General features: G+C 35.3%; 1 protein-coding gene across 1 annotated transcript; it reads right to left on the bottom strand.

Annotated features, from left to right (window-relative positions):
* Positions 1 to 10,785: 10,785 nt before the first annotated feature.
* Positions 10,786 to 26,984, bottom strand: LOC128212862 (ERI1 exoribonuclease 3-like). Its single transcript, XM_052918238.1, has 7 exons — positions 26,664 to 26,984; positions 23,037 to 23,153; positions 21,888 to 21,947; positions 20,966 to 21,057; positions 13,567 to 13,639; positions 11,694 to 11,790; positions 10,786 to 11,128 (listed from the first exon to the last, which is right to left on the bottom strand). The coding sequence occupies exons 1-7, from the start codon at positions 26,937 to 26,939 to the stop codon at positions 11,046 to 11,048; spliced, it is 798 nt and encodes a 265-aa protein (XP_052774198.1). The 5' UTR covers positions 26,940 to 26,984; the 3' UTR covers positions 10,786 to 11,045.
* Positions 26,985 to 26,987: the final 3 nt, after the last annotated feature.

Here is a 26,987-nt window from a genome sequence, read left to right as displayed (position 1 = left end):
CGCGTTGTTGCGCATGACTCATCTTACATAGGTGGTGTAAGATGTTTTTTTCCAGCACTGGTTACATGACCGGAACACACGTGCGGTATGCAAAAAAGTAGTTAAACCAAGTATCAATAACATTCCTCAATACCCAAATGATCCGAATAAATACAGAAAATCAGTTAGTACCGTCTCTGATAGCACAAAACGCTAAACCATGAATCGTTTTTATTCATCCATACCCATATAACTATGATTAAAAAAGAGAAACAGACAGTTCGGGTTTTTTAAAAGATATGATCCCCGACTGCAGACCAAGAGTTTGAATCCTGCTGCAGTCCGAATATATATTGTGAGCTTTATTTTATAAACAAAATTGTTCTAATTATAATCATACAATTATATTCATTTACCTTTTCACCTTCATAAATTGTTCGAAATTTCAGAAAGAATTAAGTATTTATTACATCAAAACTGCATCAAACGGACCTATAAACTTTGTCGACAGTTTCTCAGCATTAACAAAGAAAGATCTTTTTAAAGTAGTTGAATGTATGATCCTAAAAGGTCAGCCACCATTACATAAATTTATTATGTATTTCATAGTCAATTGACCAATTTGCACGCAAGATAACACTGATTTCTAGTCCTTCGTGATCCCAAATGTCATATATGGGGAAAAAGCTCCACTTGTGTACCAAACATTTAACAACGTTAAAAAGGTAACGTTTCTCATAAGAAAAATACAATTTGTTGTACGTAGCTTGAATTCGGTAAAATGACCATATCCGGTGTACGAGTACAAACATTGCGGTGAAAATGTAAAGAAAAAAGTAGATAAAGTAGATCCAGCATGCTCAGTCTGTTTTTGAAATCACAAACCATTCACCTTCAAACCCTATAAAAGTGGAAACAAGCCTGGGTCTGAGATGGTATAACCTTGCGTTGATTCACTGGCATGTGTCCATTTAAAGAAATAACAAGAAAACCCGCAATGCGACGAAACCAGGTTTTTAATGATTGACAGAAGAACTTCAGCCTGTGTCTGTTCTTCTGTTTTTAGTAACAATGACCTTGACCCTAGGGACCCCAAATGCAATCCTTTGAAGGGTATCCATAAACTCTTCCTTTATACCAAGTTGGGTAAAGATGTAAACCCTAACTAAAGTTATTCAGTTTCAACCATTTTTTCTATTTTTAGTAACAGTGACCTTGAATCTAGGGACCCTAAACACAATCCCATGAAAGGTATCCATCAAACTCTTCCTATAGACCAAGTTTGGTCAAGATATGTCAACCCTTACTTAAGTTATTCAGTTTCAACAGTTTTTCTAATTCTAGTAACAGTGACCTTGACCTTGACCCTTGGGACCCCAAATGCAATCCAATGAAAGGTATCTATAAACTCTTCCTATAGACCAAGTTTATCAAGATACGTCAACCATAACTAAAGTTATTCAGTTTCAACCGTTTTTCTGTTTTTTAGTGACCTTGACCTTGACCCTAGCGACCTTAAATGCAATCCAATGAAAGGTACCAATAAACTCTTCCTTTAGACCAAATATGGTCAAGATATGTCAACCCTGACTAATGTTATTTAGTTTCAACCGTTTTTCTATTTTTAGTAACTGTGACCTTGACCTTGACCCTAGGGACCCCAAACGCAATCCCGTGAAAGGTATCCATCAAACTCTTCCTATAGACCAAGTTTGGTCAAGATATGTCAATCCTAACTTTAGTTATTCAGTTTCAACAGTTTTTCTATTTTTAGTAATAGTGACCTTGACCTTGATCCTAGGGACCCCAAACGCAATCCAATGAAAGGTATCTATAAAATCAGATATTTCCTTTCCTACTCCTATTAAGACAAATGGTTGACTTAAATGACTGTATGTCTTTGATTAAAACGGACTTGCTCATGAATTGGCACCATTTTCACCGGTCATGCATCTGAAAATATTTATATTATGATTATTTTACTCTTTGATAACGAAATTGCAGAAAAGAATACTATGAAAGTTAAAAAAAACACCTAGTTTCAATGGGGAGCGAACCCACGCCAGTACAGTGAAGAGAAAAAGAGAAAACACATGTTTTATCCACTCGACTAAAGCGTCTCCTACTATTCAATCGCAAATTATATGTTTTTTTGAAAACATTGCTTTCATCACGTGTAAATGATAAACAACCAATCACGCTACAACTAACGCTTTTCAATATTGCCGAGTTATATCACCATTTGTTGAAGGGCTCATAGTTTTTACACTTAAATGATTTGCCACAATATTCCGTAACAAAATTACATTTTATAAACAATGAAAGAGTCAGTCTTAATAAAACAGTACAACTACTTCATCGAACTTATTCCGAATCTGTTATAATTTTAAGCAAGTTGGGTTCGTATCACAAAGCAAGGCGGTAATTTTTTATCAACTTAAGTAAAAAAAATCATTTTTTTTCTATAAAAACTTTCAATGGTTTTTAAAAAAATGGTTGACTCGTATAGCTTGGAGTGATACTGATTTTCCCTTGTACTTTACGAATTTTACACCATTTAATGCATCTTTAAGATGAAAATATTATCAAACCCTAACCCTTACCAATTCATATACACTTATTTTTTTACTAATGAAAATTGAATATCTTTTTTATTATTCGAATTTATGCCTATTTATATTCCATATAACGTTCGCTTGCTGATTTTTTTTTGTATAATTTTGTATGTTATGTGAACTAGGATATTTTATGGAAAGGTATGTAATACTTACGTGAAAAACTACAGAAACAAGCTCAATAGCCAAAAGTTTGAACACAAACCCCGTTAAATGGCACAGGGTAAACGCCAATGACATAAAACACACAAAAAAAAACTAGAGCTATCACTGAAGATGATTAATACCCCCGAACGCCGCCTCTCAAAATGATTTATCATTGTATGAAGTTTTATGAAATTTCATCTAGTAGTTTTCAAGTTACTGTCCGGACAAAAGTTTGACAAAAAAACATAGAAAAAGGCAAAAACTCTGTAATTTGCTAAAATAGTGTAATGATTCATGTACACTGAACTCCTTTTCATTGCGCTGTACCATTGTATAAAGTTTGATTACATTTCATCCGGTAGTTTTCAAGTTATGCTCCGGACAAGAAAAAAGTAACAAAGGGCAATAACTCTGTTATTGGCTGAAATAGAATTGCGGTTCCTGTACACTGTACTTCCTCTCATTATGATCTATCAATGTATGAAGTTTTATTAAATTCCATCCAATAGTTTTCAAGTTATGCTCCGGACAAGAAAATGTAACAAAGGGCAGTAACTCTGTAATCAGCTGAACTAGAATCGCGGTTCCTATACACTGCACTTCCTCTCATTATGATCTATCACTGTATGGAGTTTTATTAAGTTCCATCCAATTATTTTCAAGTCATGCTCCGGACAAGAAAATGTAACAAAGGGCAGTAACTCTGTAATTAGCTTAAATATAGTTATGGTTCTTGTGCACTGCACTTCCTCTCATTGTGCTTAACCATTTTATGAAGTTTCAATAAATTCCATCTAGTAGTTTGCAAGTTAATGTCTGGAGAAAAAATTGACAGCAAAAAAAAATAAAGGGCAATAACTCAGTAATTAGCTAGAGTTATGGTTCCTGAACACAGCACTTCCTCTCATTGTGCTTTACCATTGTATGAAGTTCCAATTAATTCCATTCAGTACTTTTCAAGTTATACCCCGGACAAAAAAGCAACAAAGGGCAATAACTCAGTAATAAGCAAGAATAGAGTTATGGTTATTGTACACTGCACATCCTCTCATTATGCTCTACCATTGTATGAAGTTTAATCCAATTCCATCCAGTAGTTATGCTCCGAACAAGGTAAATTGCAACGGACCGACCGACAAACCGACAAATCGACCGACCGACCGACCACAGGGTGACTCCAATACCCTTCAAACTTTGTTTGTCGGGGTATAAAAAGTCACAAACAAGAAACATGGAACAACATCCCAAAACTTCACATACAGCACTGTGCATATCAAATATATATAAAAAATAGGTATGTTTATCAATGAATGTTAACGCATTCTTCGGACTCCACACACTTAGACCAGCCCAATTGCGTTCATACCCCGATAATGACATCAACCCCGCAATTCATTCCTTATATTTACACCATTAGTTCATGATTTTATTCAAGAAACGTTAAAAAATACTTCATTTCATTTCGGATTACCTTTCAGTAATCCTTTCTTACCCATTCTGTAAATAGGACGACCCGACTGTTACCGGAAACATTTTTTCAAATGACGTCACAAAAACGCGGGAAAAGATCAACCACTTGAAATCACTTTTAAACGTAAAATTGAAACACTTTTGGTAACAAAACGTTTAAAATATAATAACTTAGCACTTTCTAAAATGTTGATTGATATTTTACAGGACCTGCTGACACAATACAAACAATAACAAGATCAATAGTTTTCATGTTTATTGTTATGCGTTGAATTGCGATCTGATCATATTCGAAGATGTTGCGTTCATCGATTGATGAACGCAACATCTGCCGAAAGGCAGTTCATTTAGGGAATGGAAGTTGAGGTGTAAATATTGGGGGTTTAAATCAGTTTACGTGCACAAACCTCACTCGTAAGCCAAATGTTCACAGTTCTAATTAAAGACTTGTCAACATATCATTTCATATTATTCCATTAACGCCAAAAGTAAGAAAACAACCAATGTTGTCTTTCAGGATATTACACTTTCTCAAATACACAAACTAAGTATTTCAAATACAACTTTAACAACCGGAGAATTATTTAAATAAATATTGCGCAAGATTTGCTTAGTTTTAAGCAATAGTGATTTGGAATAAATGATCAGAAAAATGGCGATATTTTGGCGAACTTGTGGCGACGTAGGTATTAATTGGAAAAAAATATATAGGCTTATATTTTTGTCTGTACACAAAATTATTCTTTGTCTTCTTTGGTTTGTTCATAAAAGTCAAATAAGTTGAATACAATAATAAATTGAAATTTAAAAAAAATCCCACGATCAACCTATATCATGCGCATTTTACGATAAGAATGCACAAACACTGAAATTCAGTCAGAGTGAATCGACTTTTTACATAACGAAATACAACGCCATTTGGCGAGTGCTCAAATAACATTACATTGTAAGTCATATTAGGTTTTTGGAGCTTTATAGTGCACATACAGAATGTAACCCTGGTTATAGCTACTCTGGTTCTTAAACGCGCACCAGTTTATAGTACTATCCCACGGGACACCATTTAACGTTCCTCCCGGCAGACGATTAGTATTTGTTTAACTGGTGCGGTAGGGAATCACCTGTGTGTTACCAATAGACCACTAATCCGCCACCGCAACCTATGTCTTCAGTATTGTCTGTTAATGTCATACTTCGTATAATGTCACTTTTCCTTTATGGTACGAGGGTAACTGTATCAATAGTCCAACGGAAACTACAGGGTCAATATTACCTAACGTCTTGAGCCAGAGTTTGCATCCTATGCCCTTTTAAATGTTTCAAAGTTTTATAGTAATTTGGCGAAATATGTGTCAGGATATAGCTTTTTCTCTACCCTTTTTATCTTGTTTTAGCTCTTTTTTTTCAACAAAAAATGTTTTTTGACGTTGTGAATATGGACCCAGAGTCTCCTGCAGCAAGCAAAATGCTTCTCTGATCTAATCAAATGGCCCAACAGCCAAAGTTAAACATACTCAAAACCATAATACAGTGGAAAATTTAGGGACAAATCCAGTCGCCAGCATTTAACGGTCTTGTTAAAGCACTGTGACAGTACTCAATAAGAGTCACACAACTGTGATCGAGATGAGCACAAGCCAGGATTTGTTTTTGAGCCGCAATTAGGGCACATACATATTTTGATTAGTTTTGCAATGCATCCATTTCTTGCATATTTTTGTTTCTGTAGTGTCGTCTGCTGCGGTAAAAACAAGTTTTGATAAACAGTAAATATAACAAGAGGCCCAAAAGGGCCTATGCTCTACTGGCATGGCTATTGTGGTCATTTTCAAACCAGAGCATGTACGTTTGAGTAATAGGCAACAAATATATAGTTCACTTTTAGTGTTTGGGTTAGCAGAAAACGCTGCACGTTCAACATCTTAGGACAGGAAGTGTTGTAAGCAGATTAGTTGCATGAACTATAATATGTGCCAAGTAACGGTAATCTGAGGGTAAAAAAATAATTGCTTTCAAAACTGTACTCATCGTCAAAATTTCATTTCTGTAGCTTTAAAAATAAAAGTCTGTCGAAGGTCAAAGTCAAGGACATCCGAGGACAACATTAATGCTTGTTTGCAAAACTGTTCACATGGTCAAAATTTCATTACTGTAGCTTTAAAAATTAATAAGTAAGTCAAAAGGGGTGGGGCCAGCTTTTGCCAAAGGGGCATTATTTCAAATGTTTTCAATTGCATCATATGATGCTCCACAACAAATATCAAAGGTATGGGCCTTGTGGTTTGAAACAAAAAGATTTTGAAAATATTTCTTAAATAAGTCTCCAGGAAAATAGTGACACCCAGGGCAGTGCCAGTTTTGACCCAAGGGGCATAATTTGAACAACCATGGTAGTGGACCACTAAATAAAGCCTGGATCAGAATAGCAAGGATTTGCATAGTGGTTTCAGACAAAAAGGTTTTTAACATTTCCCAATTTAAGGGGGGGGGGGAGTCCGTCCCCTACAAAGAAAAGAGAACTCTTCCCTGGGCCTCCGCCAACGTGGCCGAGGTCGTTTGCATTTGCCGCACTGGTCCCTTACGGGACAATCTCCGTGGGGGCAGTAATGACCCCAGGGGCATAATTTTAACAAACCTTCACAAGCAATTGTGACTTTACATGTAAACTTGGCTAAAAATAGACTTCGCTCATGTAGACTTGGCTAAAAATAGTCTTAGCTTAAAATAGTTTTAAACGGAACCGAGTTCTAATGGATATCTAAATACTGTACAAGTTTCATCGAGATACAATCAAAACTGAAGACTGTATCATGTTTACAAGCAATTGTACTGCCTTTGGCCAGTAGAGCTAATAAGTATAAAAAAATAACAACTTGATCTGCAAAGTGTAACTGATTAGATATTGTTTGACTAATGAAAACGAGGCTTACTTTTGCTGACACAGTATAAATTATAGGGAATAGTACGTTAGTCGGTTAAACTGTTGGGTTGTATCACTTTGAGGTGATTTCGTAAGTCCATATCTGGTGACGCGCGATGTATTGTTATGCCAGCAGCGACAAGTGATACAGTTCCACAGATAAACCGACTAACCTATAGTATTTATACTAAAAATTAAATTAAATGAAAACAATAATAGATTTCTTTACAAAAGCATTTAAAATCGACAAAAAGGGCATTTTACTCTCGAGTAGTATTGTTTAAGTAGATTTGCACATTCGCACTTGGCTTCTGTGTGCTGTGTGAAATTTAAATTCATGTCGCATCAAAATATGTGTATAAAATAGTTATAAAACGCTTCGATATGTATTTTCCTCTAATTATCCAAGTCAGTATCTAAAGCACAGTCGTAAACAACTGGAAGAACATGGCCACATTATCCCATCCGGACATTATCCAACCAAAATGGACGAATGGAAAGTACAAGATCAAGCCAGAAAAAAATAAATCCTGACCCGTTGAGAAATTTAATCTTTAGATTTGAAACAAACGGAGATACAAGCATGAATATACAAACAGGCAACGCAATAACTGGAATGATTATTGGAATCCGAAAGCCATCCTTATTAACGAGTGTGTTCCTTAGATCGTAGCTTAACTCCATAAACGAAATACCAGTGAGTCCATGTGTGAGAAATCCTATGAAACTGACGAGGTTGATTAGTTCCAAAACATCGGCGGGAATAAGCATAATGATTGAAACAACTGTATTGAAGATGAGCGCCCAGGGCGGTATCATTTTCTTATGGTGTAGGTAGCACAAGTGAAAAAATCCACCATTAGAAGCCCCGTATACGGAACACATGACGCTGAGAGGAATCAAGATAGCACCAGTTCGAAGAACTCGCTCGCACCAACTGAAGGCGACGGCATTTACAGAAAGTAGCACGTCTTTGACAATAGTGTGAAACATAGTTGAAATGTAAGTTCGAAGAGCTTTTACACGATATCATAACCATGTAACTTAGGTTTTGTTATTTAAGGTAAAAATAGCCATAGAACCAAATTTTATTTTCAAAACGTATTACATTTATCATTTAAGGTTAAAGGTTTAAGCATCAATCATCAAACGTTAAAGTCGCATCTGTCTTTGTCAATGGTCGATTCCATGGGCACATGTCAAATAGTTTGACAGTTTTAATAATTTCAGTTACATTATTCTTTAGCATGAACATCGTTGTAAAATGATAACATTTAGTCCATCTGTATCATAATTTAAAGTCAATGACCTTTTTAACTTCAGAAATGTACTGGAACTTTACTATTCAATTACTTGCCCGCTTTAGATGTTCTAAATCTGTTCTCAAAAAAATGTCAATGATTACAAGTGTTTTCCTTCTTTTGTCGTAAAGTGAAAATGTAGGTAGGAATTGCATGATTTATGCGTATATTGTTATGGGTTACTAATTATTATCAGTATGTTTGTGGGTTTGTTTTTTTCAAATGTAATCAAAGTGCTGTATTCTAGAATAATTTCAGTTTTATTATCTATTTACCATTATCTAATCTTAAATGCATTAAATTACCGTTAGTCAGAGGTATGCACTTAGTTTATGCCACACAGCATGGATGGTTGGGCACACTTATATATTTGAAAGGATGAAGAAGTTTGTTTGCATGTTCACCTCAATGTGAGTAATGAGCTTGCAAAATAGCAAAGGGGTTAAGGAACAAAAAATCTGCCAGGAATTGTCATTCCCCGTGATAGGTGGTATGAAGGTGACAATCGCAGCCAATGTTGTACTAAAACACGCTCATAGGTGGTGAACAAAAAAAGTCACTTGACCACAAATGCAAACGTCAGTAGTAGTTTTGCCCGATTGTCAATACATGGAAGTTTCTTATCAATAGTTTTGTTATAAGCGAGAGTTTATTTCAGTGACATAGCGAAAAAAAGAATGCATTGTTTAGTCTTTTGATCGGTGTATTAGACACCATTCATGTTGCATAGTTTCCGAAAACACTTCGAAACAAATATTGACCAGGAATGCAATCGCACGTAGATAGTATTAAAATGTCACATATTTAGATAAAATGCCATTTTTTTTCCAAATATATGCCTTCCGATTGTTCAGTAATGGTTTCCATTTGTTATACGAATATTTTGTCCGATGAAATTTGTATGCGCCTTTACTGTGTCTTGTATTAACATACCGACATAAATCCAGCCCCTAAGTACCTGTACCGTGCCTTGTCTATATAGTCCAGCACTGTTCCTGTTACTATTTGCCTGTATTGTGCCCTGTCTATACAGTCCGGCACAGTTCCTGTTCTTTTTCACCTCAACTTTTCCTTTTATTTACAGTCCGGCACAGTTCCTGTTCCTTTTTGCCTGATCTGTGGCCGGTCTATACACAGTATACAGTCATTGTTTTAGGACAATAGGTATAGCTGTCAATTTAAAGCGATCTCACAAAGTTTACTTCGACCAAATGTTTTCCTCTAAAAACATGTTAAAATATGGTATTTGATATATTAATACTCAAATAAACTCCAAACAGAAAATTCAAATATCCGTTTCTGCAGATTTAATATAAATTTTAACATTTTCAAAGCATGCAATTATAAAAGAGGTCTATATATATATATATATATATATATATATATATATATATATATATATATATATATATATATATATATATATAAAACAAGAAAAGATTGCTCCACTGTGGGAAAAGACCGTCACACCATTTTGCTGCAAGTAATAAGAAGAACCTCTGACGGTGATGATACAGTTTAAAGTCAATTGCACTTCAAATAAAAACAGTGCAGTGTTTGAAAAGTATCAAATGTTTCAACTTAATTTAAGTAAAATTAACCATACACTGAAAGACCTTTACTGAAGACAAAGAAAGCTGGTTTTATACTTTCCAAGAACTAGGATAAGTCGTGTCGAAACTTAATTAAAACTTATTAAAACTTCATAAAACAGTTTGCATGCAAAATATTAAACAAAATTGGTTGTCAACCATTACATCAGAGCCCTATGTTTCAAACACGTTTAAACATAACAAGCTTAAGTCTTTCATTTCAGCCAAAATACTAAATTAAGTATATTATAATGATTTTCGAATATTTTAAAGGACTTCAAAATGAAAAAATAACACAAACTATACATAAACAAGAATGGAAGGCTTAGTTTTATCCTTTTATAAGTGTTTCGAAAAAGTGGGGCATAAAAGACGGTTTTTTCCTACTGTCTGGTAAAATATAATCACTGGATCTTCCTTTTTTAATCGGTCCTCACTGTAAAGACCATACAACAAAATATATACCAAGACTTACTTATAAGTCAAGAATATTATGTTTTCGCTCTCGAATCGGCTATGTATCTGAGGCAAAGTGAAATGAATTATCGTTGTAAATTGTATTTTAATAACACACTGGGCCAAATTTCTCGGAAGTTCTTAAGCGTTAGAAATTTAAATAGCTTATTTCATTATGCCAAGCTTCACAATTATTATAATCAAAAGTCAAATAACTCTCAATAATGTAAAGAATACACAAGTTATACCAAATCAAAAATAGCGAGCTAATATTACAGGGAGCATGATATGTTGAGAAATCGGGGCCAGGTCACACACTTTATTATTATTGTACATCATAATTATGCATTAGCAGGTAAAATACAACAACTTAAATTCCCCTGTAATAATTATCTCACGTATGAACCATTTGATGGCTTAAACGTTCAGATATTCAGTTCAATAGTTATGTGAAACATGAAACAGTATTTCATGTATCATTCCTTCTCCACTATAAAACAAAATGAAATTCAAATGCATATTAACTGATTATATCAGAGCAGAAAAAATATCATGAACAAGGAGTTCATCTTTTCTTCCACGAAGGTTTTCCAACGTATCCCCGATGTAGCAGCTCTATCAATATATTTCCTATGTTCTTACAATCGTCTGAAAATAATAGAAAAAAACGGGTTTCTACAATATGCTTGAGTATTCATTTTTAAGAGGACTGTTAACATCTGTGTATTAAGGCACTGCTGTTACTTGCGTATATATAAATGGTAACGCATTGTTTAAAGAGAAGTTGAAAGAGAAGGTCAATGTCCTTTAAATCAGTTATCATATAAAATGTTAAAATGTTTAGACAATGGAGTCATTGTTTATCATTACCTTCACAAAATAATCTTTATTTATGCAATATAGAAATGCGTACCTGCTACTGGTAACTTTAAATTATACACTAAATTATGAAGAGAAATTTATAGCTACCAGTTTTAGATAAACATTCTGATATTTGCAAAATTTATTATTATTTGTGGTTGGAATGATGAACAATGCCTTCTAATATGATACGGTCACAACACATTTATTGTAAAAAAAAACATAAAAAACATTTCATTTCCGAAAATCGAGCCACTGTGGAAGGCATAAGACATGTGAATTACATTCATATCTATGTGAGATTATTCCTATGACCTTACTAAAGTCTTGGATTCTCGTTAGCGTTACTGACCTATGCCGCTGTGATGTCTGCCCTGATGTTGAATATTCAACAGTTGGAGCATCTGCATCATGCCATGAGGGTAGGTAGAGGTCACCTCGGCGAACGCCTGGTCATCAGTGTAGTAAATTTGAAATCACAGTAAGCAATTTAAAATAGCAATAAAACAACAACACCGGATTCCATATCTCCAAACAAACATCATTTTGTAATTGTTACAAGTTAAGTGTTGTCAAAATGATAATAATAAAAGATTCTTCAAAAAACCTGACATAAAAAATCCAGTCAATATGTCATACCGAAAATTATTTAACATTCTTCCAGTTATATAACATTTTTGTTTTAATTATAACATTTTACTGTTTAAGACAATAACACGAAATATCGTTTAATTTCTTTGGTTTTAAAAGAGCATCTATCACAGGTAAAAGTTCAACTTAAATTATATGCTCTGCTCCACTTTTTGTACCAAGATCATAACATAATACATTTGTATGCGATTGAAGTATAGAAATTCCAACAATTTAAATTCAGTGACATATGGGCAAAAAATTGCTGATTTAAGACGGTGGCCAATCTCTCATGGATATCGTAATAATGTATAAGTTTGGCAAGGATCAGATAATAAATGAAAATGCTATTGTGTTCCTACGCTCAATTTTAGCAATTTTGCAAACTTCAAGGGCCACAATCCATGCATGTTTGGTCGGATATGGCTAGTTTTGAAAAAGGAACCGAGCTCAAATAGAGGAGGATCTAATGTGTTCACAAGCTTAAATATTACAAGTGTAACTGTTTTAAGGGCCATAATCCAGTCAAGCATGAAAAGATATGGCTGGATCAAGGAACTGAGATCTCATAGATATCTAATCACTGTAAAAGTTTGGTTAACATCGGATAATAAATGAAAGCACTATTGAATTCACAAGTTAGATTAAAGCTGTTTTGCCAGTTTTAAATTTAAATAGCCATAATCCAGTCATGCATGGATGAACGAGGCTGGTTTTCAAAAGGCGATCTAATAGATATCTGGCTACTGTAAAAGTAAGGTAAACATAGGATAAAAAATTATGTTTACTAGCTCAATTATTGCAGTTTCGACTATTTCAAGGGCCATTTTGAAGCCATATTGAAGCCATGCATGTAAGGATTTGGCTGCTTTCCAAAAGGAACCGGGCTCTTATGGATATCTAGCTACCGTATACGTTTCGTGAATATCGGACAATAAATGAAGACTTTATCATGTTCATATTTTAATTATAGCAATTTTGACAGATGTAAAGGGCCTTAATCCAGTCATGCACAAGCAATATTTTTTACGGAACGGACAGATGGACGGACGGACGACGGCCTTTGGTCTGTAGAGCTAAAAACTTGTCAATCTCAATATCAAAACTTCATTAGGTATTGAAAACCGTATATATATATATTTATATAAATATGCAAATACATTTGTCGTATATTAACCTTTTCCAAAGAAAAACATATCGTATGTTATCGAGTACAGCTTGTTGTTTTTGAGCTATTACTCAAATGATTGGTTTGCTCAAGAATATGGAAAAAACGCAATTAAAAATGTAATAGGATACACTAGTTTGAATCATACCTTGTTCATGTGAGGTAAAATGAGTTAACACTGAAATTGAGATTTGACTTGAGCATATTTTTTTGTGATATTAGGGCCCACGTATATCGCTGATCTAATTTGAATGCATATATAGCAGCATGTTTTGCTCATTTCATTTAAATTGTGCAATGATTCTTTATCAATCTCACACTTAACCAACTTGTGAATCAGTTAAATGATGCATCAATAGTTATTACAACATACATTATGTTCATGGTATCTATAGCAAGTACTTTGCACAACAATACTTAGTATCACCTTCTTTATATTCAACCATTCGCTGAAGTATTTTGGTACAGGTAAGTTGAAATATTCAGACTGGCTAGGCAACCTGAAACAAAAAAGGTTTTAAATGATTAATAGTTTACCAGCACTTCCTTTCAACCTCTTGGCTATTGTTGGTAAACGTGGATAACATCTAGAATTACGTCATACGGATGTGTCGCCTGTCCGGAGCGTCTGTTTTTTCTAGTCCATTCGAAACTCCTCGGCCATTTTCTATCGAAAATCAACTCGGATACATCAGTAAACCTTAAAAATGTACATGTACACAAGTTCCTAAAAATGCAGTGGTATGATATGTCCTGACAGAGTTTGATCATGCCTAAAGTACCAGAAGGCAAACATAGGAAAATGGTTAATCTATATTTCAAAAAGTAAACATCACCCCCAGGTATGTGTTAATGCATAATGCAAATCCGGCATCTAGTCACACATACAAAATATGCAGTGACACTACATTTTGTGACACTTTCATGTCAATGCCAATGAACGTGAAACGTAATGTCACTGTCACTGTAGGTCAATGTGGTCTTTTTTTATTTTAAATCACGCGACGTGAATTGCATGCGAAGCACTTTATTTCCCAACAAATCCTAGGAAGGCTGGCTTAAAGAGCTTTGAAGAGTACCTGGCGCCTTAACCATTCACAATTTTGTAAGTCACATTGGACGGTGTACATTTATTACAACATTCACTGTTTAAATGCACTTTTGCAAACTCTGTTCAGTGTTTTTGCTGACCAATTGGGGCAGAAAACCGACCCCATTCCCAATAAAAAACACATTTTACCTAAGGTGAAAATAAAACCTGTCTTGAAGAAAATATTGGATAGTGGACTGTGGCAAATAAAGGTACTGGCTTATCTAATAAACTACAGACTACATTAGTTTATCAATAGTTCACAAATTGTTCACTAGTAGTTCACTCCTAGTGCACAATGGTGTTTGGTCTTAACAGTACTGTACATGTTCCACTATGGCTAGTAAAGGTACAAGGATCCCTGTCTCTAATAAATGAAGCCACAGTGATCCTTCTAATTTGGCAAAGAGGACCATTCACATTTACTGGCCACAATGGAATATGTACCTTTATAAGCCACAGTAATCCTTCTACCTTTAAATGCCAAAGTGAACCTTGTACCTGTATAAGCCACAGTGGACCATGTACCTTTATCAGCGACAGTGACCCTTCTACATTTATAGGCAACAGTGTTATTTGTCAGAGTAGTCTTTCATTCTTCTACCTTTATAAGCCATTGTGAAACTTGTACCTTTACTAGCCATAGTGGACCATGTACTTATAAAAGACACAATGAACCTTGTTCCCTTATTAGATATAGTGGACAATGTACTTTATTAGCCAAATTCATTCTTCTATCTGTATTAGCCATTTGGGAACCTTGTACCTTTACTTGCCATAGTGGACCATCTTCATTTCTTAGAAACAGGAATCCTTCTACCTTTACTAACCATAGTTGAACATGTACCTTTATTAGCCATTGTGAATCGTGTACCTTTACTTGCCATAGTGGACCATCTTCATTTCTTAGAAACAGGAATCCTTCTACCTTTACTAACCATAGTGGAACATGTACCTTTATTAGCCATTGTGAATCGTGTACCTTTACTAGCCATATTGGACCATGTACCTTTATTAGCCATAGTGGAACATGTACCTTTACTAGCCATAGTGGACCATGTACCTTTACTAGTAATAATGAACCATGTACCTTTACTAGCCATAGTGAACCATGTAGCTAGTAGGCTAGTGCACCATGTACCTTTACTAGCCATAGTGGACCATCTTCATTTCTTAGAAACAGGGATCCTTCTATCTTTACTAACCATAGTGGACCATGTACCTTTATTAGAAACAGTGGACCATGTACCTTTACTAGCTATAGTGGAACATGTACCTTTACTAGTCATAGTGAACCATGTACCTTTACTAGCCATAATGAACCATGTACCTTTACTAGCCATAATGAACCATGTACCTTTACTAGCCATAGTGAACCATGTAGCTAGTAGGCTAGTGCACCATGTACCTTTACTAGCCATAGTGGACCATGTACCTTTACTAGCAATAATGGACCATGCACCTTTACTAGTCATAGTAGACCATGCACCTTTACTAGCCATAGTGGAACATGTACCTTTACTAGACATAATGAACCATGTACCTTTACTAGCCATAGTGAACCATGTAGCTAGTAGGCTAGTGCACCATGTACCTTTACTTGCCATAGTGGACCATCTTCATTTCTTAGAAACAGGGATCCTTCTACCTTTACTAACCATAGTGGACCATGTACCTTTATTAGAAACAGTGAACCTTGTACCTTTACTAGCCAATGTGGACCATGTACCTTTACTAGCCATAGTAGACCATGTACCTTTACTAGCCATAGTGGAACATGTACCTTTACTATCCATAATGAACCATGTACCTTTACTAGCCATAGTGAACCATGTAGCTAGTAGGCTAGTGCACCATGTACCTTTACTAACCATAGTGGATCATGTACCTTTACTAGCAATAATGGATCATGTACCTTTACTAGCCATAATGGAGTTTGTACCTTTACTAGTCATAGTGGACCATGTACCTTTACTAACCATAATGGACCATGTACCTTTACTAGCCATAGTGGACCATGTACCTTTACTAGCCATAGTGAACCATGTACCTTTACTAGCCATAACGGACCATGTACCTTTACTAGCCATAGTGAACCATGTACCTTTACTAGCCATAATGGACCATGTACCTTTACTAGCCATAGTGGACCATGTACCTTTACTAGCCATAGTGGACCATGAACTTTTACTAGTCATAGTGGACCATGTACCTTTACTAGCCATAGTGGACCATGTACCTTTACTAGCCATAGTGGACCATGTACCTTTACCATCCATAATGTACCATGTACCTTTACTAGCCATAGTGAACCATGTAGCTAGTAGGCTAGTGCACCATGTACCTTTACTAGCCATAGTGGACCATGTACCTTTACTAGCAATAATGGACCATGTACCTTTACTAACCATAGTAGACCATGTACCTTTACTAGCCATAGTGGAACATGTACCTTTACTAGTCATAATGAACCATGTACCTTTACTAGCCATAGTGAACCATGTAGCTAGTAGGCAAGTGCACAATGTACCTTAACTTGCCATAGCGGACCATCTTCATTTCTTAGAAACAGTGATCCTTCTACCTTTACTAACCATAGTGGACCATGTACCTTTATTAGAAACAGTGAGCCTTGTACCTTTACTAGCCAATGTGGACCATGTACCTTTACTAGCCATAGTAGACCATGTACCTATACTAGCCATAGTGGAACATGTACCTTTACTAGCCATAATGAACCATGTACCTTTACTAGCCATAGTGAACCATGTAGCTAGTAGGCAAGTGCACAATGTACCTTTACTAGCCATAGTGGGCCATGTACCTTTACTAGCCATAGTGGACCATGAACTTTTACTAGTCAAAGTGGACCATGTCCTTTACTAGCCACAGTGGCCCATGTACCTTTACTAGCCATAGTGGACCATGTACCTTTACTAGCCATAATGGACCATGTACCTTTTCTAGGCATAGTGGACCATGTACCTTTACCATCCATAATGGACCATGTACCTTTTCTAGCCAGAGTGAACTTGTACCTTTACCAGCCATAGTTGACCATGTACCTTTACTAGCCATAATGGACAATGTACCTTTACTAGCCATAGTGAACCATGTACCTTTACTAGCCATAGTGGACCATATACCTTTACTAGCCAAAATGGACCATGTACCTTTACTAGCCATAGTGGACCATGTACCTTTACTAGCAATAATGGACCATGTACCTTTACTAGCCATAATGGACCATGTACCTTTACTAGCCATAGTGGACCATGTACCTTTACTAGCAATAATGGACCATGTACCTTTACTAGCCATAATGGACCATGTACCTTTACTAGCCATAATGGACCATGTACCTTTACTAGCAATAATGCACCATGTACCTTTACTAGCCATAGTGGACCATGTACCTTTACTAGCCATAGTGGAACATGTACCTTTACTAGCCATAATGGACCATGTACCTTTACTAGCAATAATGGACCATGTACCTTTACTAGCCATAGTGGACCATGTACCTTTACTAGCCATAGTGGAACATGTACCTTTACTAGCCATAATGGACCATGTACCTTTACTAGCAATAATGGAGTTTTTACCTTTACTAGCCATAGTGAACCATGTACCTTTACTAGCCATAATGGACCATGTACCTTTACTAGCCATAATGGACCATGTACCTTTACTAGCCATAATGAACCATGTACCTTTACTAGCCATAGTGGATCATGTACCTTTACTAGCCATAATGGACCATGTACCTTTACTAGCCATAGTGAACCATGTACCTTTACTAGCCATAATGGACCATGTACCTTTACTAGCCATAGTGAACCATGTACCTTTACTAGTCATAGTGAACCATGTACCTTTACTAGCCATAATGGACTAGCCATAATGGACCATGTACCTTTACTAGCCATAGTGAACCATGTACCTTTACTAGCCATAGTGGACCATGTACCTTTAATAGCAATAGTGAACCATGTACCTTTACTAGCCATAGTGGACCATGTACCTTTACTAGCAATAATGGACCATGTACCTTTCCTAGCCATAGTGAACCATGTACCTTTACTAGCCATAGTGGACCATGTACCTTTACTAGCAATAATGGACCATGTACCTTTACTAGCCATAGTGAACCATGTACCTTTACTAGCCATAATGAACCATGTACCTTTACTAGCCATAGTGGATCATGTACCTTTACAAGCAATAATGGACCATGTACCTTTACTAGCCATAGTGAACCATGTACCTTTACTAGCCATAGTGGACCATGTACCTTTACTAGCAATAGTGGATCATGTACCTTTACTAGCCATAGTGAACCATGTACCTTTACTAGTCATAGTGAATCATGTACCTTTACTAGCCATAATGGACTAGCCATAATGGACCATGTACCTTTACTAGCCATAGTGGACCATGTACCTTTACAAGCCATAATGGACCATGTACCTTTACTAGCCATAGTAGACCATGTACCTTTACTAGCCATAGTAGACCATGTACCTTTACTAGCCATAGTGAACCATGTACCTTTACTCGTCATCATGAACCATGTACCTTTACTAGCCATAGTAGACCATGTACCTTTACTAGCCAAAGTGAACCATGTACCTTTACTAGCCATAATGGACCATGTACCTTTACTAGCCATAGTGAACCATGTACCTTTACTAGCCATAATGGACCATGTACCTTTACTAGCCATAGTGAACCATGTACCTTTACTAGCCATAGTAGACCATGTACCTTTACTAGCCATAGTGAACCATGTACCTTGATTAGCCATAGTGAACCATGTACCTTTACTAGTCATAGTAGACCATGTACCTTTACTAGCCATAGTGAACCATGTACCTTTACTAGCCATAGTAGACCATGTACCTTTACTAGCCATAGAGAACCATGTACCTTTACTAGCCATAGTGAACCATGTACCTTTACTAGCCATAATGGACCATGTACCTTTACTAGCCATAGTGAACCATGTACCTTTACTAGCCAAAGTGGACCATGTACCTTTACTAGCAATAATGGACCATGTACCTTTACTAGCCATAGTGGACCATGTACCTTTACTAGCCATAATGGAGTTTGTACCTTTACTAGCCATAGTGAACCATGTACCTTTACTAGCCATAGTAGACCATGTACCTTTACTAGCCATAGTGAACCATGTACCTTTACTAGCCATCGCAGACCATGTACCTTTACTTGCCATAGTGGACCATGTACCTTTACTAGTCATAATGATCCATGTATCTTTACTAGCCATAATGAACCATGTACCTTTACTAGCCATAATGAACCATGTACCTTTACTAGCCATAATGAACCATGTACCTTTACTAGCCATAGTAGACCATGTACCTTTACTAGCCATAGTGAACCATGTACCTTTACTAGCCATAATGGACCATGTACCTTTACTAGCCATAGTAGACCATGTACCTTTACTAGCCATAGTGAACCATGTACCTTTACTAGCCATAGTGAACCATGTACCTTTACTAGCCATAGTAGACCATGTACCTTTACTAGCCATAGTGAACCATGTACCTTTACTAGCCATAGTGAACCATGTACCTTTACTAGCCATAGTAGACCATGTACCTTTACTAGCAATAATGGACCATGTACCTTTACTAGCCATAGTGGACCATGTACCTTTACTAGCCATAATGGAGTTTGTACCTTTACTAGCCATAGTGAACCATGTACCTTTACTAGCCATAGTAGACCATGTACCTTTACTAGCCATAGTGAACCATATACCTTTACTAGCCATAGTAGACCATGTACCTTTACTAGCCATAGTGGACCATGTACCTTGATTAGCCATAGTGAACCATGTACCTTTACTAGCCATAGTAGACCATGTACCTTTACTAGCCATAGTGAACCATATACCTTTACTAGCCATAGTAGACCATGTACCTTTACTAGCCATAGTGGACCATGTACCTTGATTAGCCATAGTGAACTATGTACCTTTACTAGCCATAGTAGACCATGTACCTTTACTAGCCATAGTAGACCATGTACCTTTACTAGCCATAGTGGACCATGTACCTTGATTAGCCATAGTGAACTATGTACCTTTACTAGCCATAGTGGACCATGTACCTTGATTAGCCATAGTGAACTATGTACCTTTACTAGCCATAGTAGACCATGTACCTTTACTAGCCATAGTGAACCATATACCTTTACTAGCCATAGTAGACCATGTACCTTTACTAGCCATAGTGAACCATATACCTTTACTAGCCATAGTAGACCATGTACCTTTACTAGCCATAGTAGACCATGTACCTTTACTAGCCATAATGGACCATGTACCTTTACTAGCCATAATGAACCATGTACCTTTACTAGCCATAATGGACCATATACCTTTACTAGCCATAGTTGACCATGTACCTTAATTAGACACGGTGAACCTTGTACCTTAACAAGCAATGGTGGATAATGTATCTTTAAAAGCAACAGTGAACCTTGTACCTTTACTAGCCATAATGGACCATGTACCTTTTTATTTTATTATTATTTATTGGACAATAGTGCTCATAGCTCATGATCATAGAGATCATGTTCGGTATTCAATTGGACAATAGTGCTCATAGCTCATGATCATAGAGATCATGTTCGGTATTCAATTGGACAATGTTGTGTTATTGACTTACTGCTATCGTTTTTTATTGCAGATCACACTTACATGGTTTTAAGGTCCCAGTCTCCACAAGTAACAAACAGGGACTTCACTTCAGGGTCCAACAACTTATTATCTAACATCCACTGGTCCAAACTCTAAAGATAAAAGAGAAGGTAAAGGCAATTACTTTGAATGGTTGAAGTATCAACATTTTGATCCAGATTTTTGCTCCATGGCGCTTTTGTTTATAGCATGACAGCTATATAAAACTGCAGTGATTTTTTCCAGAATTATGGAAATGAGGCCGGGGCCTTTCTGATAGGAAAAAAGTATCTTTTTGACTTATAAAATTAAGACTTCCAATTTTGACTAAGAAAAACAAAAATACTTAAAAAATAGACAGAAAAGATAAAAGAAATTGATAACATTCTTAGACAATATACCAATTTTTCCAAACAAAAACAGTTTGGGTATCCAATATTTTCTTCAAAACAAATTTGGAGTTCTATTTTTACTTCAGGAAAAATGTATATGTTTTAGCATTGGAAATAGGGTCGTACTTCTGCCTCAATTGGGTAGACAAAATAACTAAACAGAGTTTACAGAAGTGACTCAATAAAAAACATAGTGTATATTGTTAAAGAATGAATTCATACAAGTGTAATTATCTTAATTTCATTAATATTTTACATAATGCACCTATGCCCCTATATGTTAAATATTTTCTTACTTCTTGTTCTATTTTTTTAAATTCATAAAACTAAGTTCATGTCTTAACTAACCCCTTGATATGTTTTCCAAAATGATAAGAAATCTTTTAAGTTTTGAATACAGTCGAAACCGGTCGGCTCGATATCCCAAGGACCGGTAAAAATACTTTGATTTTGTCAACAAACAAGAGAACTCCTATGTTGAAACTTTGATTTTGCAACCATTGCTAAATGAGTATGCAAGATTAACTTATGAAAAAATATAAAAAGCATACCAGAAGGACATCTTCTAAGTGTGGTTGGCCATCCACCATATCTTGTATAATTCCAGTAAGCTGTAATAAAATTCATAACACACAAATACAAAAAATAGAAGAACATAAAATTGTACATGTTGTTGAGTACATTACCTCCCATATCTGAACATTCACATGTAGCTGGAGCACAACTGTTCAATAAGTATTGTGCGGATAAACTACAACACTTCTCACTTATTTGCACGCTAGTTATTGAACAATGTCCATAACAATAATGGTACTAAACAGTTACTTCACCCACAACCTTCTTGATTGAAATAATACACTTGTGGAAAGTGTATTGAAATAGCAAGAATATAAACCTATAGATATATAACTGCAGAACGAGTAATAACCAAACATGCATGCTACTGAAGTCTAAAAGCTTCAGTATGTATTGAATGAAACCTAGGATACCAGTTTGAAATTTCTTTAATTCAATGTGTTTAGCTTTAATTCTATGTGCTTAGCTTTAATTCTATGTGCTTGGCTTTAATTCTATGTGCTTAGCTAATTAACCTGTAAACAAATAGAGCACTTTTATTCTAAAAAACAAAACAAAAACACAATGAAGTTGATTGCAACTTGGTGGCAGTGGCAAATTTGTTTGGATGAGGATACTGGACATGTTTGCTTAGCCTTTACCTAAAGCCAAAATCTAAAATGAATTTTTCATTGTAGAAGTTTATTGTCTCCATTAGCAGTTACATACATTATATATTTACAATGAAATTAAAGGGACAAGCCCAGTAGTCTAACATTTGACCAAGGCCTAAAAAAAATTGTTTGGTTAGGGTCACATCCTTTTCAAAAATAAAAAATAGGTAGGGTAGGTCGGCTTTTTTTATTTTTTATTTGGCTTTATATAAGAATGTCATTTTCATCATTGGAGAATGGTGTTAAAGTTATCTTCTATATAAGCATTTAAGGTTTTAAACTACATATTGAAAAGGAAAAAAAAAAAGAAAAGCATTTTTTTTTTTTTTTTTTTTTTTAGTTTTTCATTTTTTTTTTTTTTTCAAACTGACTATAAAAATGGTAGGGTCGGTGCCTATTCCGTAGGTAGGGTCGGGTAACCCGAACCAAATGTATTTTTTTTAGGCCCAAGGCATACTAATCTAGCCTTACTTGTGTGCAGAATGGGGTCAGCTGTTTGTGCACTCGTGGCTGGACGTACTGGTGAAATGTTGAATCAACTTGCAGTGTTCTAGCATTAATCTTCACCACTGGGAACTCGATGATCTCCTATAAAGATAAATATGTACTGTCTTTAAATCATTCAAATGGGATCTCTATGATCTCCTATAAAGTAAGACATGTACTGTCTTTAAATCACTCAAATGGGATCTCTATGATCTCCTATGAAGATAGATATGTACTGTCTTTAAATCACTTTTATGGGAACTCTATGATCTCCTATGAAGATAGATATGTACTGTCTTTAAATCACTTTTATGGGAACTCTATGATCTCCTATAAAGATAGATATGTACTGTCTTTAAATCACTTAAATGGGATCTCTATGATCTCCTATAAAGATAGATATGTACTGTCTTTAAATCACTTATGGGAACTCTATGATCTCCTATAAAGATAGATATGTACTGTCTTTAAATCACTTTTATGGGAACTCTATGATCTCCTATAAAGATAGATATGTACTGTCTTTAAATCACTTAAATGGGAACTCTATGATCTCCTATAAAGATAATAAATCACTTAAATGGGATCTCTATGATCTCCTATAAAGATAGATATGTACTGTCTTTAAATCACTTAAATGGGAACTCTATGTTCTCCTATAAAGTAAGAGATGTACTGTCTCTGTCTTTAAATCACTTAAACGTACAGAAACGAAAACTGACCAATCAAATTGACAATGTTTTGATAGGAACAATGTTAAAATGGCAAGGAAAACATTTATTGGGTCTTAAAGGCTTAAAGATAGACCTAGTGGAATCTGTATAATTTCATGCTGTAATATTGCAAATTTTGGTGAATAACATTTTCTTGTTTTTACCAAGGCAGTATTACTGCTGAAAATCTCTCCTATATACAAAATCACTCCAATCCAGTTTAAATAAATTTGTACAATCAATCACGGACCTATAAACCATGGACTGGCAACTGCCCCATATCGGTGAAACGTTAAGAAATAATAATTTACCCACAATCCATAGGGCGTGCTCCACAAATATCGGAAAATTCCGCCGAATTTCTGATCGGTGATTAACGGCATTCTTCGGTTATTTCCGCCAACTCTGCTAATAATGCCTTGTTTGTTATAGATTTAATTATAGTTAATAACTGTGATTTTATCAGATTCCATTGGACTATTATCAACTCAAATGAAAGTACTGCGCATTTGAGTCAATTTTAATTAATGTTTTCCTACATTTTTATATTTGGCCGATGTCGGACGTCTCGAAAATGACCACACGGTAAGATCTCAGAATGAAATCCCGTTGCACGCGTGAGTTTGAGATTATCGCATTAACACAGATGAGAGTTGCCAATCCATGGTTTATAGGTCCATGAATCAATCAACTAAAAGATTTTGAAAAAAAACCTTAAATTCCACCACTTAATTTAAAAGTGACTCGGTCATGTTTTTGGACCAATAATTAGTTTTCCTGGTTATGCATATGAACACCTTTATTTTATCATTATTTTACTCTTTGATATCGAAAATGCAGAAAAAAATACAGTTATAGCATTAAAAAAAGTACTTTAGAGGGGTTCAAACCCACGCTGGTACAGTCAAGAAAAAAATAGAAAACAGCTGGCTTCTCCACATGGCCACCGGAACTTTAACAAATGTGGAGGATATGTTGACTTGTTAAGTAAACATTGATAACATCACATGATAATGTCAATCAACCAATCACGCAACACCACAGCCATAATTAATTTTTAATCACGTTATCAACGCTAATAAAAATTGTGGTCTTCAAAGACAATATTTGAGCAAATATCAACATTTGCTTAAGGATTCCAGCTTTTGGTATTTTTGTTTTAACACCCTTATGATTTGCCACACTTTATTTTGTAATTAAAAAAAAAAGCGCATTTTACAAACCATGAGCGTGTTACTTAGAAGTGCTTTTAAGGTATTGAGTTTAAGACATTTCAGACTAATTCTATTGCATTTGTTAATGAACAGATAAATCAATATAAACAACAATATAACATAATTTAATTTTCAATACAAAATATGACAAAAAAAACTCTGGTTCACCAAAAACTGTCCAAATTTAAAAATTCTACTCTACCCTACTGACAAAAAGTTATAAGCGACAGCCTTAATATCCAGGTTGTTAGAAGACTCCTGAAGAACTGTCAGTACATTCAAATGGTTTTGTCTGGATTATTCTATATAATGGTAGATGGCAGGTAGGTCCTGAGGTGACCTAATTCGGTGGGTGACTGCTCGCTGATTGCATTAGTAGCAGGCATCACCAGTGTAAGTCGCAGCGTCACCACTTGGCTGATCAGTGACAGTGATGATGGTGAAGTCTCTTGGCACAGGCCGACAACCAATCAAAGTGTAACTGGTTGTTATATCGGCCTATCCACAACCACTGCTTTCATATTTATGCATTTATAGCTTCTCTGCTATGTTCCACCAGTAAAATTCAGAAGGTGAATGCGAAAAGGTTCTAACTGATATTGAATAAAGAAGAAGACAGAACCTTTTCACTTTCATCCCTCAAGTTGTTGTATCCTTCAGAGATAAAGCTGCATTCTGCCTTTGTGTTCTGATCAGCCTTCATTGGCAATCATTGCCCTATGCATATCAGACAGTAAGTAAAGGTCAGTTGTCTGAAACAAGACAAATAACTCCTGTTTATATAAAAAAATAATTAATAAAACATTCTTATCATATTAAAAATCCCAATAACTTTGACATATTATGTATTTAAAAAGTTTCAAAAAGAAATTTGTGGTCAATTTTGCTTGTCCATACTTCATAAAATTAACGGATATATGATTTTTAGACAAACTAGAATTCTGCTTTTGAATAAAAATAATGAGTCATAATTTATCATAAAAATTAATTTTATTTCATTCAGTTGGTATTTTTGTTAAATTAACATTGCAAAATGTTTTTTTTTTACCTTCTTAAATTGGATGTCTCTGTTCTTCCATGGTAATGTTTATTTTTATCATACAGGATATATATATATAAGCTGCTGGTTATCGCAGTATCCTAGTTACACTGGTAACACGCTCACTATATACTACATCTGATGCTTTTGCAGTGGTCGAATTAACACAAGCCCGCAAGCTCTTCACTGGTAAAATTTCTTCCGAGCTTGCTAAAATTCTGAATTTTATATAGCAAGGCTTGTTAAATATTTGATGCCGAGCAATAGTATAAGAATTCGGGCTTGTCCATCCAAAAGTCCAATTTCGATGACTGCTGTTGTGAGAAATGGCACTAATGGCCAATAATGGGCATTTTTTTTTTAGATTATTGGAGATGTATTGGAGACGCCACAGCAACAATAATGTATTATCGCAGAGTCACAACGTCTTAAAATATAACTGCCTGGCGCACTAAAAATCGTAAATATGCATCTATATACAGATCTATAGTCCATCTATATATATATATATATATATATATATATATATATATTTATATGAATGGATTATAACATCCATACATTATTACGATACATATGTACACAAACATTGTAGTATGGCAGTCAGAACTAACATTGGTGATGCTATGTACATTTAAATCAGTACCTGTGGATGTATCTTTATATTTTCCTCACATGTGGCTTCAAAGTCTAGAACAAGGAAATAGTCATAAATCTGCTCCTTTAGTTTTGATGGAGTCTGTACAACTTTTGCCATCTTTCTTTTCTTAGATGTCAAACAGGAACTTGTACTAAACCGTGAAAACTGTAATCTGGCAGCTCTTCTTGTTATCTCCGTCAAGCCTCTTGAACATAAAAAACTATTTCTCAGTGCACAACGGTGTACATTTTTAAAAAACAGTTCTAAATAAAGCGTTGACATTACTGTTATTTTAAGAAAATGTGTTTACATTTTGCAACATGCTGCTTC

Source organism: Mya arenaria, chromosome 13, assembly GCF_026914265.1.
Source record: "Mya arenaria isolate MELC-2E11 chromosome 13, ASM2691426v1".
Taxonomy (NCBI): Eukaryota; Metazoa; Mollusca; class Bivalvia; order Myida; family Myidae; genus Mya; species Mya arenaria.
Note: the sequence above shows the minus strand (reverse complement) of the source record. Positions and strands in the feature narration are given on the sequence as shown.

Bases quoted from the DNA above. Each gene is read 5' to 3' on its own strand.
- LOC128212862 (XM_052918238.1), bottom strand. From the start codon at position 26,939: ATGTCAACGCTTTATTTAGAACTGTTTTTTAAAAATGTACACCGTTGT. The intron at 23,154-26,663 runs GTACTGATTTAA...TTATCTTTATAG, and splicing joins ATATAAAGATACATCCACAG to GAGATCATCGAGTTCCCAGT. The intron at 21,058-21,887 runs GTATGCTTTTTA...TTTTATCTTTAG, and splicing joins ACTTAGAAGATGTCCTTCTG to AGTTTGGACCAGTGGATGTT.